At 44.5% G+C, this 16048-nt stretch overlaps 1 protein-coding gene and 1 long non-coding RNA gene across 7 annotated transcripts in view; one reads left to right on the forward strand and one right to left on the reverse strand.

The window, feature by feature from the left end:
* Nucleotides 1–5148, forward strand: part of HIVEP3 (HIVEP zinc finger 3) — a 240192-nt gene extending 235044 nt beyond the window's left edge. For all 6 annotated transcript variants that reach the window (XM_083626698.1, XM_083626700.1, XM_083626696.1 and 3 more), the window contains 2 exons: nt 1063–2144; nt 3598–5148. In XM_083626698.1, coding sequence (XP_083482824.1) covers nt 1063–2144; nt 3598–4437 — 1922 coding nt within the window. In that variant the 3' untranslated portion in view covers nt 4438–5148. The remainder of the gene's footprint in view (nt 1–1062; nt 2145–3597) is intronic.
* Nucleotides 4880–12084, reverse strand: LOC310769154. The gene is made up of 2 exons (XR_014551452.1): nt 9169–12084; nt 4880–9114 (listed from the first exon to the last, which is right to left on the reverse strand). It is a non-coding gene; the product is annotated as an uncharacterized lncRNA (long non-coding RNA).
* Between the last annotated feature and the right edge of the window lie 3964 nt (nt 12085–16048).

A 16048-nucleotide genomic window follows, 5' to 3' on the forward strand; every position in this document is an offset into this window, starting at 1 on the left:
TGTTTCCAAGTGGCTCACACTGAAAGATTTCCTAGCATGTTTCGCTTTTCCCTCTGCCAAACCAGAATGCTGAATCATTTTGATGGATTGCCGTCCAGCCTCTGTTTAAATGCTTCCAGGGAAGGAGAGCCCACTGCCTCCCAAGGCATTCTGTTATTTAGTTATTTTTTTTTATTTCCTAAAATTTTTACACTACTTGATTGTAAAAATAAAAATAAAAATGCAAAGCAGTTTACAAAAAGAATTAAAAAGTAATAATAATAATAATAATAATAATAATAATAATAATAATAATAATTTTTATTTATTTATTTATATACTGCCCTCCCCAGCTGAAGCCGGGCTCAGAGCGGCTAACAACAGTAAAATAACACAACATTCTAAAATCATTTCATTATAAAATCAGTTCAAATCAAATTAATGGCAACCATTGGGCTAGAGTTCTGTGAGGATTGCCAATACAGTGGTACCTCGGGTTACATACGCTTCAGGTTACATATGCTTCAGGTTACAGACTCTGCTAACCCAGAAATATTGCTTCAGGTTAAGAACTTTTCTTCAGGATGAGAACAGAAATCATGTTCTGGCTGCGCGGCGGCAGCAGGAGGCCCCATTAGTGGTGCTTCAGGTTAAGAACAATTTCAGGTTAAGAACGGACCTCCGGAATTAATTAAGTACTTAACCCGAGGTACCACTGTAATCCTCTGCAATAAACTAAAAACAGATTAAAATGCACATCAGCATTCGAGATATCCAGATAGGCTTATCTAAATAAAAGTGTTTTTAGCGGACGCTGGAAAGGCTCAGTTGAAGGTACCTGCCTGATATCAATAAGCAGGGAGTTCCAAAGTCTAGGTGTTGCCACACTATAAAAGAGCGGTTTCTATGCTCAATCCAAACACTCTCATACAGCTGTGGTGCCTTTTATAAAACAAAATTTGACCAAATGGCAAAGAAGCGATCTTGAGGACTTTTGAACTTATGCAAGATTTTTTTCCAGATGGGTGATTTTGCTATATTCTGTGTGATCTAATGCAGTATCCCACCCCCCATTCCCCTTAGGAACCAGTGAAGATCTCTTCCAAGATTCAGAAGGGCAGGAGGGATCTGAGCCACTTGAAGAACACCAGTTTTCAGACTTGGGAGAGTCTGACGATGACAATGATGACGAGGAAGAGGAGGAGGAAGAGGAAGAGGAGGAGGAAAGCCAAGAGGAGCCACCAGTGAAGCTTTCAGAAATGAAGAACATCTCCCTCCCAGGACATTCTCCAAGAGGTTCTCACTCCGCCCAGGAGAAAGGCACCAGGGCAGCATTGTCCATCTTGGAAGATGTTGTCTCCACTAGCAAGCGTGCTGTTCGCCGTCACCAGACCACCTCCTCGGGGCCAGAAACGAAATGGTCGGCTGACAGCACTGAAGTTGCCGTCTGCCACAGCTTCTTGAGACTCCACCGGCCGGTTTTGACCTCCAGTGGACCCGTGGCTTCTTCTGCTGAGAAGGAACCCGTTACAAGGCCACAGATGCTCTTAGCGATGGACTTGTCAATCTCCAAAGACACCTCTCTGAGGAAGAAGGGGTCTCCAAGCAAGGACTCTGGCTTTGGCAGTGGTGGCAACAACAACCGTTCCATGTTGGCTAGGAAGCACCTGTTATCCAAAAACGAAATGTCTCCGAAAAGGTTTTCGACAGCTGGAGAAACACCTTCTCTGAGGAGTTTCTCTCCAGCAAGGGGGAGGTCCTCTGGTCACCGAATGTCTCCGAGGAGAGAGGCGTTTCCCCTCCGCAGTCTGTCGCCGAGACTCGAGCTCTCGCCCAGCAGGTACATATCTCCGAAAAGAGAGCTGTCATCGCGAATGTACCTCCCGCCAGAGAGAGGCGTGTCTCCTGTGAGACATTTGTCTCCAAGCAGGGATGTCTCTACAGCCAGATACTTATCCCTGAAGAAGATGTTGTCCCAGAGCTATTCAGAGCCGCCTTCGAGGTACCCGTCCCCAGGAAGAGAGGACTTGCCTTCTCATGGCCAGTCGGCAGCAGATGAAAAAGTTCAAAGCCTGGGTAAAACTCTGCATGGGATCTCGTCTTCAGTGCCTCTACCTCACAGGTCCCTCGGCAAGAATACAGAACTGTATGAAGAACCTAAACTGGTAAGTTCTTCAGCGTTGGTCTTCCAAGCAGTGAGTCTGGACCCACAAATCTAAGGAGGGTTACAGCTGTGAGATCACCACTGTTTGTGTGTGTTTTGGAAGGGGACAGTGTCTTTAAAAATAAGAAGGCAAGGAGGGAAGGATAGCCAAATGTAATGGAGAGCAGAGCTCCTTTATCTTTGTCCTCCCTTACTCACCGTCCCCCCAATCATTAAAAAGTCAGTTTATATGTCCACATCAGTGCACTGATTTCTCTATATGCACCAGCCCCATAAGCTGAGCCATAGCTCAGTGGTGAAGCATCTGTTCTGCAGGCAGACAGCCCAGATTGAATGCCCAGCATTTCTGGATAGAGCTGAGTGTGTTCCCTCTCTCAGACCCTGGAGGGCTGTTGCCACTTACTGTAGATCAGGAATAGGGAAATGAAAGGCCAGAGGGCACCGTTCAGCCCAGACACTGAGGTCCAGCTCTGGGGGCCTTCTGGGGGTTCTCTCACTGCGAGAAGTGAAGGGAACCAGGCAGAGGGCCTTCTCGGTAGTGGCACCCGCCCTGTAGTGGCACCCTCCTATCAGATGTCAGGGAAATAAACTACTATCTGACTTTTAGAAGACATCTGAAGGCAGCCCTGTATAGGGAAGTTTTTGATATCGGATGTTTTACCATGCTTAATGTGTTTAATTTGTTGGAAGCCACCCAGAGTGGCTGGGGCAATGCAGTCAGATGGACAGCATATAAATAACATATCATCATCATCATCATCATCATAGACCAGTGTTTGGACTCTGTATAATGCAGCTTCCCTGGTTCCTAATATGTGTGAGAATGTTCAGGGATGCAGGAGAGGATATATTGTTTGATTATATCCTTTCCAACTTGTGTTAACAAGTTCACAATTTAGCAGAGTAACATTCCCCTTTTTAAACTTACAGCAGATGCGTTTGCTCAGGCTCGGTAAAGCCTCTATAATAACTGTTCTGGTATTTTCCCCTTATTCCCTCATAAAAGATAAGACACGACACAGTCTTCTATAAAAGTATAAAAAAGAGTTTACTCACATTCTGTTCACAAACAGATCCCAGTAGGCAGACTTAGCTTAGAAAAGTAACATACACCTGGAAACTATCTCATTAGGAGACAGTCCCTTTGTCCTCTCTTGGCTGGAAGCCAAGAGAGCATCTTTGGCTAAGCAGATGTTGCTTCTTTGATGCATGTAGTCATAGAGAGAGAGATGGCTGCCCTGCCCTGTGCTTTTGTCATTACCTGCACAGGTGAGGCCACGCCCACCTCTAGTCACATGCAGAGGAAGTCTGTCCCAGTTCAGAAGGCAACAGGAAGTTTACCTGCTGGCTGGACAAACATTCCTCCCCATGTGTAAACATGTTCACTCTAGGAATGTTGTACTTGACTGCTCTTGTGTTTCACATCCCACAATATATACCTCCTGTCATTACAGAAGACAGAATCCAGGAGCCCAGCGAGTTCACCAGGCGTCACTCAGCATCACTGTGTCAGGCCTTTGCAATCGCCCCATGACACGCACGCCTATGCCCCGAGCCGGGTGGAAGACTACATCTTTAGCCACCTCCCATTGCACTCCCAGCAGCTACCCCGGAGCCCCTTCCCCATGATCCCAATCGGGGGCATCCAGATGGTCCAGGCAAGGCCCAGCGGCCATCCCGGCTTGGGGCACGGATCAGTGATGTCGCTGCACGCCAGCTACTTCTCCCCCAGCGGTGACACCTCTGAATCGAGCCGAGCGAATGATCCCGGCAAGATGGCGCAAGGCATCCGAGAAGCTCGCTCCTCATCTGCAACCCCACCTCTTCATAGCAGCAGCTGCTTGGAAGGGACAATAAGGACTAGCGAGCGCCAGCAGAAGGAGGAACACAGGGTGACAGCCAGCACCGAACCCGGCGGCCCAGAGTGGGGAATCCGTACGCCCAGCCGAGACGGTTCCTGCCCGGAGGATGAGCCTTCGGCCAGCGGGGAAGGCGTCCGGTGGGAGAAGGGGAAGAAACCACGTAGCAGCTCAAATGCCTCCTTGGAACCCCCCTGCACTTTGATTTCGGACTTCCCCACCCAGACACTGGACAGGAGCAGCAGCGCTGGCTGCCTGCTGGAGCCCTTGTCCTCGAGCCACTCCTCCTCCCAGCCTCCCACCAGGAGAAGGAACCTCTCTGGAGAGCCAGCTCCCCCCACCACAGGGGTACAGAGGAGGAGGAGCCCTCCCTTGGAGCAAGTCAGCTTCAGCCTACTGCAAAGGCAAGTGGATCACAATACAGGAAGTGCTTGAGCCCTCCCTCCCAGCTTTTGACCCCGGCTTCCCCATAAGATCAACAAACCTTTGTCAGTGCGATTGGTTTTTGAATAATCATTGCTAAAGGAAAAGAAATGAAAAGACCCAATGCTCTAGCATACGACCAAACCCATGGAGACTGTTGCTGGTTCTCTCTCTCTCTGTTTCAGTCTGCTATTATTTCCATCGTAATTGTGTGCCTTTTTCTAGACTTTCTTTCATTTGCGTGTGTGTGTGCGTGCGTGTGTTTTGGTTGTTGCTTGAAATGCACCGACAAATTGAAGCTATGAATTTATTGTTATTGTTTTATTGCTTTCTTTTATCGGAAAGGGGCTTATTCTTAGAGCGTGTCTCCATTCCCCACGATGAGGTCTTGTCTCAACCACATGCAGACATGTGGAAAGAGTTGAGAAGAATTTCCAATGGATGCACTGAAAAGCTTTTTCTTCTTAAAGGAAAACAAACACCTCTTCAAAGAGATTGGCTGAATTTTTTTTAGGGGAGGGGGACAACCACCACCTCTCTCATGTACAGACAGGTACAACCTGCCCCCACCCCACAACGACCGTACCCCTTATTTATTACTTGCTTTATTTAATATGTGGCAAAGTGTTTTATAATTATTCCTTTTATTATTTGCATTACTCTGGTTGCCTCTAAATGTGCTTTAAAGACAGATGTGACTGCTTTAATCTGGAAGAAGAAGAAGAAGAAGAAGAAGAAGAAGAAGAAGAAGAAGAAGAAGAAGAAGAAGAAGAAGAAGAGAGGAATGTATACCCTCCGATTGTAACTGTAACTAGCACTTGTTTTCTATGGGGAGGCCCTGATGGTGATAAAAGGTAATGTCTCCAAAACAAAGAAAGAATCTCAGAATGTGCCTACCCCACCCCTGTACAAATTACCCTCCCAAGCACTTTTTTTTTAAAGGGACACGCACATAAGCAAAAGGTCCCTCTACCCTGCCCCACAAAGGGAAATAAAAAAAGAGAAATTGCAAGAAAATAGGAATATATTGAATGTAAAAATAAAAAAATAATGTTCTGGGAATGGTAGATCTTTGCTTTCTGACCACCATTCTTGCTTTAATACTGACATTCCGTGACCTGGCTGCTGCTTTGACTGATACGCACAATCTCCAAGGGGTGCCTTTTGCCAGCCGCTAGATGGTAGGGGCTTGGCTGTCATCCCTGTGGATCCTGCCCTTTGGAAATCTGCTCTCTAGTTGGAGATCTTTTGTTTTTGCTTTTAATTTCTCTCCCCCCCCCCATGAAAGTTTTTTTTTGGGGGGGGGGAGGAACACCTTCTCTTATCACACATTTGGACATTGTAAGAGAAAAATAGAAATAAGTTGCTTACTGATCTGGACTACAATTCCCATCAGCCCCAGCCAGCATGGCTAATGGTCAGGAGTGATGGGAGTTGGAGTCCAGCAACATCTGAAGCACCACAGATTTCCCACCCATCCCAGAAATCAAGGCTGAGTTCATTCTTGCCTCGTTACCACCCTGAACCACATCTGCATTCCCAGTTCTGCTACTGGTCCTAGATGTCTCCTATGTCTATCAAATCAGCCATGTATTCAACTGCATAGAGTCCACAAAGAAGTAATTAAGGGCTTTTGTTTTGTTTTGTTTTTTGCATACTGTTATCTCTCCCCCCCTCCCTATTTAATGGAATAACTGCAAATGTTAGTCTACTTTATACAAAGGTCCCAGTGAATTTCCATTGATCTGCATTTCAGATCAATAGGTTGCAATGAATGGTGTTTTAGCAAAGGGGCAGAAGAATGCAGTGGCTCCAATGGCTAACCAACCTGCTGTCACCTATAGAAAGATCAGGGCCAGAGCCATACAGGTCTTTTAATATATACACACTGCATTTAATAGCAGACGTTTACTCTAATTGAGAGCAAGCTCGCTTATTTGGAGAGTGTCTTGCTCTGGATCGAGTCTGTACACACAGTTTTTGAAATTAACTAGGCAAAATGAATCAGTTCCACAAATATTTAACCAATGGACCAGTCCTTTCTGAGATGTTCCCATTTATTATGTGCATGCTCCACACAACAATGTCCTGAACAATATTTTTATTTTAAGCAGGCATGGAAAGCCATGAACTGTTGCCAAGGCATAGCTGAATAACATGGAATGGATGGGGCTTTGAGTTGAATAATCTTCTGCGATATATCATTTCATTTTTGTGTTGTGTTGAATAGTTTTGGTGGAGCTCTTTTGATTTTCTTTGGTCGAAATGATGTTGTGACTGACATGATGTGAAGGTGACCAAACTGACGCTGGGATTTCCCTGGAAAACTCCATTCACAGCGGACAGTGTTCTGTTTTGTTTCCCCCTTGGTTTACTTCTGCTTCCAATACCTCTTTCAGTGCTAAGGTCCGGAAAGATCTTGCTTATAGAGTCTGCACTGGCATCCGGTACCTAACCCGAGACTTTATTGAAGGTCCAATACAATCCCCTTTGTCAACAGGTCATGGGGATGAACATCAATCACTGAGTTAAAGTCTGGCTCCAATGGAAATTGGTAGCATGGTCATGATACCTTCAAAAGATTCAGAATGGCATCCATCAACTTCATGGAATGAGCAAAGCCTGGACCAGAACGTCGGTGGTCATTGTCGAAAAGCCGCACCTTGTCTCTGCCATGACTTTGAATTCCAGGTGGTTGATTTCCCCCTCATCCCCTCCTTCCTTTCTCCTCCCCCCTTAACCAGCTAGTCATGCAGCTCTTTTAGGACCAAATGGTTTTCGGTATTGAGCCTTCACTGGGCATTTGCTCTTCAATTATCCATTCACGCTCTGGTTTTGTTTTGAGGCTAGATCAAATGCAACCTGGTGCTCAGTTTTCAGCCTTTGGATTGAACTCTGCTTTGGGTGCATTGGACAGGATCTGTTCTGATGACATCTGCAAACAACCCGGAGCTAATAACAATAATAACCTTCTGGGTATGTTTACCTATTGCTCTCGAACCTTTCTTAATCCTCTGTGAGGCAAGCACTGCAAATGTAAATAGTGTCATCTAGGGGGGTATTTGCATCTGGGGTAGAAAGGACAGGACAGCACAGGACCCCAATGCTGTTTGAATAGACTGGCAGACAAGACACCATGCAAAGCTCTGTAGCTTTGGATGGCAACATCCACTGCAGAGGACTCTACTTGAACTCTTCCTTTCACTTTCTGGTTGGGATCTGCAAAGTGCCTAGATCCTGAGTATTTATGCCAGTGTATATGCCTGCAGCAACCTTTTGCCCTTTCTGTAACAACCACTCTCTCCAGTGGTGTTGCTGGACATAGAAGAAACCATGCCACAATGGGTGGCAGTTGCAAATGCAGAAATTGACCTCCTTTTTTTTTGCCAGGGTAGCTTTTGCATTTCCATATAAATTGAAGCCACAGTTGGCAGAGGTCTCACACTGCAAAGAAGCTTTGTGATGCAAGCAAACCAATGGATGCAACAATCTCCTTCCACCCATCGCAAGTCTCCTGAATGTCTCTGGGGCATTTCCTGGTGGCCTATCCAATTGCACTGGCTGGCCAGGTGGAGCTGGCTCTCCTTAGGGCAAGATGCTAAACAAACTAAGGGCTCAAACTGCAAGGTGCTGAGCACTCCAGGCAGACCTAGCAAAGCCTTAAGAATGTGCTTCGCCTCAAGCACTTAACTTGCCCCACTGAAGGTAAAGTCCTGAGCCCATCACAAAGTCCTTGCGTGGTTCCCCCGGTGTGGTGCTATAACAGAAGCCTGCAGTCATGTGTCAAATATGTTGCTAGACCTGACATTTCCTGCCATTCATTATTTTGCTGTTGTTGAAAGGTTTATTTTTCAGAGATCGAATTTTAATCTCTCTCCCCCGCCCCTCACCCTTGCAAACCACCCTTCCCAAAGCTGCAATCCTATATGCACTTTCTTGGGAGTAAATCTTATCCAGCATAGTGATATTTTCTTCAGAGTAAGCATGTGAAATATTGGGCTGCACTTTCCATAGGTTACTTCTGCAATTGCTTTCTATTTTGATCTAGCTTTGCATAGCTTAAAAAAGAAGAAAGAAAAGAAAAGAAAAACCCTTGTAAAACTATTTTTATTATTAATTTTTTGCAAATTCTGGGTACTGTTATTCCTTGGCTAAGTCAGACCTTCTTAGTTATTATTATTACTGGCTGAGACAAGACCTCTATATTTTGGTTACTTGAGCATCTCTCCTATTTTTATCCCTTTTCAGCCCAAAGAGACAAAAGAAATTATTTTGAAATGTTGATGGCATCCGTGAGAGTTGATCGCTTTTTATTTTTGGAGCACTTTATTCCTAGATTTATAATCTGTGAAGGATTTTTCCTCTATATTTAAGCACCTTCCTGGATTCCCAGTGTTCTGAGAATCAGTAATGAATTACTTCTTTTACTATGTAATCCTATATAGGATTACTCAGAAGTAAATTCCACGGTGCTCATTGGGATTTACTCCCAAGTAAGCGTGCATTGGATTAGTAGCAGAAAGCCATTTGGAATGTCAGTTTCAGGCCAGAGTTCAAAACAGTTGGTCACCTACCTAGCAATCTGGGTTAAACTGAAATTGACTTCAGAAAGTGGGCCATCTTGGGTATAATATCACACCATGGTTTACTCAAACTGCAACTTGAGGTGCAATACCATACATGGTTGCTCTGAGACTTGGTCTCTGGCAAGTGAGTATAGGAATGCAGCCTCAGGCACCAAACATGATTTGTGTTCCAGATGTAGAGGAAAACCATGGTTTGTGGGATTGCCGTCTTTCCTTCACTTTCCCTGAGAATTCATAGCCATTATCCCCCGAAAAGCAGATTCTTGACAAGAGGCCCAAGCTATGGTTTGTTGGTTCAGAAATAAAACCAAAGTTTGCCCACCCTCTCAAACAGTACTTTCATATCTCAGTGTGGAAGCCACTAGCAAACCATTGTTTGTTGGATGGCATGGGTTCAGACATCTTGAAAAAGCATGGTTTGCTGGTAATTCTGAATCATCTCTATGGGACATCCCAGGGATTTAAAATATGCGGTCCACAAGCCAGTACAGTTAAAGTCATTGTATGTAAGCCAAATGAATCCCTTGGTTACGGTATCCACAAGGCTCTGATAAATGCTTGGACCAGGCATAGGCAAACTTGGCCCTCCAGATATTTTAAGACTACAATTCCCACAATCCCCGACCACTGGTCCTGTTAGCTAGGGATGATGGGAGTTGTAGTCCCAAAACATCTGGAGGGTCAAGTTTGCCTATGCCTGGCTTGGACTTTCCCAAGGTTAAATCATGGCTGCCGCATTCAGTTCAGTGATGGCCAATACTCCATCCATCAACCATTCCACGTTGCAATACCTATGGCAGCTTCAGCTGACCTGTGATTCCAAGGGCCGTTTTCTGACAGATTTATGACTCAATCTAATTTTATTTTAGACTGAATCCCCTCCTCCCCCCGCCCTTTATATTTAAGAAGATAGTCTTCAAAAAATGAGAAACTTCAAGGAACATAGAAAGCTGCCTTATACTGAGTCAAACCAGTCCATCAAGCTCAGTACTGTCTTCCTAGCTCTCCAGGGTTCCAGGTAGGGGACAACTCCCAGCCATACCTGGAAATGTTGAGGATTGAATTTGGGACCTTCAGCATTCAAAGCAGATACTTTCCCACTGAGTTAATGGACTTTCCCAAAGAGAGCACATTTGCTGTTTATATTTGTGATTGGCTCTCGAGACTTTGACATTATTATCAGTGCTATCTTTCTAAAAAGAGAGGTGCCAGAACTCACCTTGTTCTCTTGTAATAACAATGGTGCCTACCTAGAGATGTGTCGGAACTGAGTTTTGGCAAGTTCTGGCTGAAGAAAAGCCCCGAATAATAATAATTTTACAGCCGTACTTTGGAAGTCGAACAGAATCTGTTCCGGATGTCCGTTCGACTTCCAAAACATTCGGAAACCAAAGCACAGCTTCTGATTGGCTGCAGGAAGCTCCTGCAGCCAATCGGAAGCCGTGGAAGCCCCATCAGATGCTTGGGTTCCAAAGAACGTTTGCAAACCGGAACACTCACTTCCGGGTTTGTGGCGTTTGAAAGCCAAAACGTATGAGAGTACCAAGGCGTTTGGGGTCCAAGGTACGACTGTATTATTTTAAAGTAAGAAATAACACAATAACAGAAACTGAATTGAAATCCCCACTACATTTGAGATGAAATTGCTCAGATTATTGTAAATGAATTTTATTTATTTATTTACTGGAGGAGACCATGGCAGGAACCACAATAAATTCCAGGAAAAGTGACCCAACTGATTTGGCCTTTGCACTCTTTAACCTTGAGAGCAACCTTTTCCATCTCCCTGGTATGCCCTCACTCACAGAACTCAGCCCAGTGATTCTTCATAGGTGAGAACCGCTTGTTTTTCTGTGTCTGGCTTTGCCAACTTTGGTCATCATTTTTTTTATTTAAAAAAAAAATACAATGCCAAGTCATTGCAATTGGCTTTTAAAAAGCATTCAAGCAATATGTTCTTGATACCGACAAACCATTTATGAGCTAAGCATGAAGCATTGTGATCTAGCCCTTCTACAATCTCTCCCCCCCCCCCATGTGTTCCTCACTTTTATTCCCAACCCCTAACATACACTTGATTTTTACTGTCTGTGTTCCTTATGGATTTTTTGCCCTCCTGTTATTGCACAGTATTTGTGAATTTTAAAAGGTAAAATGTTTTTAAATAAATACCAAATTTGGGTCCTAACGATGACATAAAACAAGTTTTCATTATTGAGATATTATGGCACTTATGCTCACTTTAGTAAATGTAATGTAAAATATTAATAATATTGATGATGTGTACGCAAATTTAATATACATGGTCTCATGTAAGATAAATATTTGCCTTTTTTTCTAAAAGGTGTATGTATTCTGTAAGTGGAATAGTCTTTAGAAAGTTTCTATATGTTCTTTAAAAAAAATGGCAATACATTCCAAAAAAGGTACTGTAAATATGTACAGACTCAGAGTACAGTGTAATTTGGTAGTTTTGCCTGTAATTTTATTTTAAATTCAGTTTCTACACTTGCATCTTGCAATGTCTGTATGGTTATAAGAGTGCAAAGCAAAAAAAAAAAAATGCAGGTAAAAAGCACAGAACATAATGTTAAGGAAAAAAAGAGAAAAAAATACTCAGCATTTGATGTTTGTGAACTTTATTGTAAATGACATCTGTACTGTGAATGAAAAAAAAAGTTTTTACACGTATATTGCCTTTACTACAGTTCAGATTGTCTATTCAGTCTGAGCCTATTTTTTAAAAAAAACAGCACGTTGGAATAAATTTTAAAGTCCCAACATATCACTAGCAGCCTCTCTGTGGTCATTTATTTGCTAGAATGATTTAGGGGGTGTTTCCTGGTTTCAGGTGTCTGCAGAAACACTGCAAAGTTTCCTTGGCATCCAACACGCTCATCCCATAAGCACAAGGATTTGCACAATAGAACTTTGCACCCTCTCCAAATCTATTACAGTGGATTGGAGGGGCAGAACAGATTTAGGGGCTGCAAGAGAAAAGGAGGAGGGTGGAAGCTCGATCGCGTACAGGTTGCAGGTCCCACTTATCATAAGTTCATACTTTATGCTTGTTCCTCAACCCAGAGACCCATATTAATACTTTACATGGTGAACTTTTAGGATTTATTTCAAGTCCCACCAATGGGGGTGTGAAGATCACTTCCTCCCTTGGTCAAAATGAATGCTGATGACTTTCCACACGGGGGAGCTCTGAGCATACTTCAAGTCTGCACAGCCGACAAATCCGATAAACTGAATTATCTTTCAGTTCCTCCTTCCAGCATTCACAGACTTCTCTCTGGAAAGATAACAGGGAGAGAGGCGTGCAGATATTTTGCTGAAGCTCAGAGCATCCTGGAGCTGTGTGATGATTGGTAATCACCCTGCTTCTTGGGGATGAAACCGAAGCAGTTCCATCCTCAGTTTCACCTTAAAATTTGGGAAGCGTTATATGATCAGAGATGCTGCCCAGGATATTTGTGTTTCAAGCTTGCAAAGAGCTGATGGTTTCTTTTTCTGGGATGCAAATGGCAATGGCAAATTACATTCAAGAGCACTCAGTGCATCAGAGTTATGCAATCTCAACAACACGAGTGCTAGGGATGTGAGCCATGCTGTTAAACACCACCACAGTCTTCACAAGAGGTGCCAGATTCCAGGGCTTCCAGGCACTCCCCAGGGTTGTGTTTCCATTGAGAAGATCAGGCCACAGCAGAGGCTAGTGTCTTTAAGAAATCATCTTCTTCTTTGGCAATCACTCGTAGCCGAGTAAGATTGTCTTCCATGAACACGGTTTTAACAATGAGTCCGTAAGTGACTATGGAGGCCAATTCTGGATCCACATGTCCTTCCACAGTGGGGACATTGGTTTCCGGGTGGGAGTTGATCACGGTGTGGATTTGCCAAGCATGCCTTCCTCTTAGCACGTTTCTCCCTTGCATCCTGAGTTTGAGTGTCTTCAAAGCCCATGACACCTTTGGTAAAGGCTGTTCTCCAGTTGGAGCGCTTGCAGGCCAGTGTTTCCCAATTGTTGGTGTTTATACTACATTTTAAAAAACTTGCCTAAGACATTCTTTAAACCTCTTTTGTTGACCACCAGCATTACGTTTTCCATTTTTAAGTTCGGAATAGAGTAGTTGCTTTGGGAGATGATAATCAGGCATCCGCACAACATGACCAGTCCAACAAAGTTGATGTTGAAGAATCATTGCTTCAACACTGGTGATCTTTGCTTTTTCCAGTACACTGGTATTAGTTCACCTGTCTTCCTAAGTGATGTGTAAATTTTTTTTTGGAGACACCGTTGATGGAATCTTTTGAGGAGTGGGAGATGGTGTTTATAAGTGGTCCATGTTTCACAAGCATACAATAAGGTTGGTAGTACAATCGCTTTGTAAACAAGCATTTTGGCTTCCCCATGAATGTCCCAGTCCTCCAGCACTCCGCACTTCAATCGGGAGAAAGCCTCACTCGCAGAACTCAGGGGATGCTGGATTTCGACATCAATGTTGGCCCTTGTGGAATATGATGTGCTGAGACATATATACACTTGGAAATCTGCAATGGAGGGGTGCAGAACATTATACCCCATGAGTGTCGATTTCATAGCTTCAGCAAGCTTGGATTCAAAGTTTCTTCGGATCCCAGTCTCATAGTGCAGCCTCCTCCAGCCAGACCATATGCAGTTCTGCTTTGTTCTCCTCCTTCCCAGCACATCTTTTGCAAAACGCAAACAAACCCAAGCATCCCGTAAAATGACACTTTCTCCTGTCACCCCCCTCTCTCTCACCATCACCTTGGCAACCTCTAGTTTGCACAGACCTGAGCACCTTCTTTAATGTGTAGCTTCCTGGACATTGTTTCATAATGGCCTGCATTTAACCAACCCAGCCAGGCTAGTTTTCATAAGCTAAACCCAGGAATTTCCTTTGGCACAGTTCAGGAGTACTTCTGCACCCTGTACTTCCCCCCTCAATACCCCAAATATTAGCTAGATTCTGACATTTATTAATTTCTTCAGTTTAGGGGAGGTCTCTCTCCTCCCCTCCCAATGTTCATAACAATATATTTGAAGACACAAGCAGGTTTTGAATGGGAAAAGGTCCTCTGTGCAGCCTGCCTCAAACTTGCATAGCCTGTTTCTCCATCCCTCCAACATACAGGAAGTTTCCCTGCATCTCAGTGTCCCACTGACATCTGCTGCGGCTCAGCATCTTATTCCCACTGGGAATTGGACTGCGAGTGCAAGTTCCAGAATCCCTGGTGGGATCATCCTCATGCACTTTGTGGATAGAAAAATCCGATGCTGTCACTCATCTGTGCCCAACTCTGACTTGCAAAACTGTTGTGGTCCTGGAAGTCCTGGACCACAAGCGAAATAAAATTGTCACAGCAAATTTAAAAACCACCGTTGGGTCATTCTTGGAGTTGTAGCTCTGTCTGTTGGCACCATCTGCTGGGCGACTTTGGTTACAGCAACTCATTAAGTATTGCGGACTACAGTTGAGACTAGTCTTCTTCAACCAGAAGATTTGGCTTGAATGTCGAAGGTTCCCAAGGGGGAGGAAAACCTGTATTTCCTGAGATGCTCTTGAATCCCTCCTGAAAAATAGTGACAGTTTGTAGGTGCCCTAATCTGAGCAGTGGTTGCCTCTAATATCCAAGGAAATGAGCAATTGCTGGCCTCCTTCGCTCATTCTCTTGCCTCAAGAGGGTGCTGTCTAGCAGCAGTTTCAGATCCCTTCACAGCACGAAAGAGAATCTGATAACCCTTTGCAGAGTCAGCTGCAGCAGAATCCAACAGCAGGATACATAATGTGCCACCTACAAGACTGGAAATCATTAATCAACCAGAGTGACAAATGCTAAGTGCTTGGCAATGAAATGCTTTACAAGGACATTGTGTCTGGATTTAATTTGAGCCAGGATAGTTTTGGTTTTTTTAAAATGTATTTTGTATTTTCATTTTGTATTATTTTTCCCTGTTGTGAACTGCCCTGGTATCTTTGGATGAAGGGTGGTATACAAATTAAATAAATTAATCCACCCGCACCTCCTCCTCTGCCTCCTCTACCCTAGGTGTGCTACCCATTGGCACGGCAACCCTAGCATATAGTTACCAGATGTCCTCATTTCCCAGGGACAGTTCCCAGATTTACAAATCTGTCCCCGGATAAAATCCATCCCTGGAATGTCCCCGGATTTCATTTGATTTCCCCCGATTTATATTTTAAGTGTTGCAGATTTATTAGTAGGGAATGAATGTTGCGTGATGGGTTCAACGGCATAAGACACATCATATGGGGATTTCTGGTGAGGCAAAATGGTGGGTGCCACGGCAGCGGGCAGCTCCTGAAGCCAGCCAGAGCCAACTGCTCTACCAGGAGTCTGTAACCTGAAGCGTATGTAACCTGAAGCATATGTAACCCGAGGTACCACTGTAATGGCAATGGTGCCCACCTGAGAGGTGCCAGAACTGAGTTCTGGATGGGGGAAAAAGCATTTCCTCTAAGTTAATATTTCAGCTCTGCTAAGGTCCGTATCAGGATGCAGGTGGCGCTGTGGGTTAAACCACAGAGCCTAGGACTTGCTGATCAGAAGGTCAGTGGTTCGAATCCCCACGACGGGGTGAGCTCCTGTTGCTCGGTCCCTGCTCCTGCCAACCTAGCAGTTCTAAAGCACATCAAAGTGCAAGTAGATAAATAGGTACCGCTCCGGCAGGAAGGTACATGGCATTTCTGTGTGCTGCTCTGGTTTACTAGAAGCGGCTTAGTCATGCTGGCCACATGACCCGAAGGCTGTACTCCGGCTCCCTCGGCCAATAAAGCGAGATGAGCACCGCAACCCCAGAGCCGGCCACGACTGGACCTAATGGTCAGGGGTCCCTTTACCTTTACCTTTAAGGTCCGTATAGTTAAAGCTATGGTCTTCCCAGTAGTGATGTATGGAAGTGAGAGCTGTACCATAAAGAAGGCTGATTGCCGAAGAATTGATGCTTTTGAATTATGGTGCTGGTGGAGACTCTTGAGAGTCCCATG

The sequence above is a fragment of the Podarcis filfolensis genome (genome assembly GCF_964270895.1).
Source record: "Podarcis filfolensis genome assembly, chromosome: 8".
In the NCBI taxonomy this organism is placed as follows: Eukaryota; Metazoa; Chordata; class Lepidosauria; order Squamata; family Lacertidae; genus Podarcis; species Podarcis filfolensis.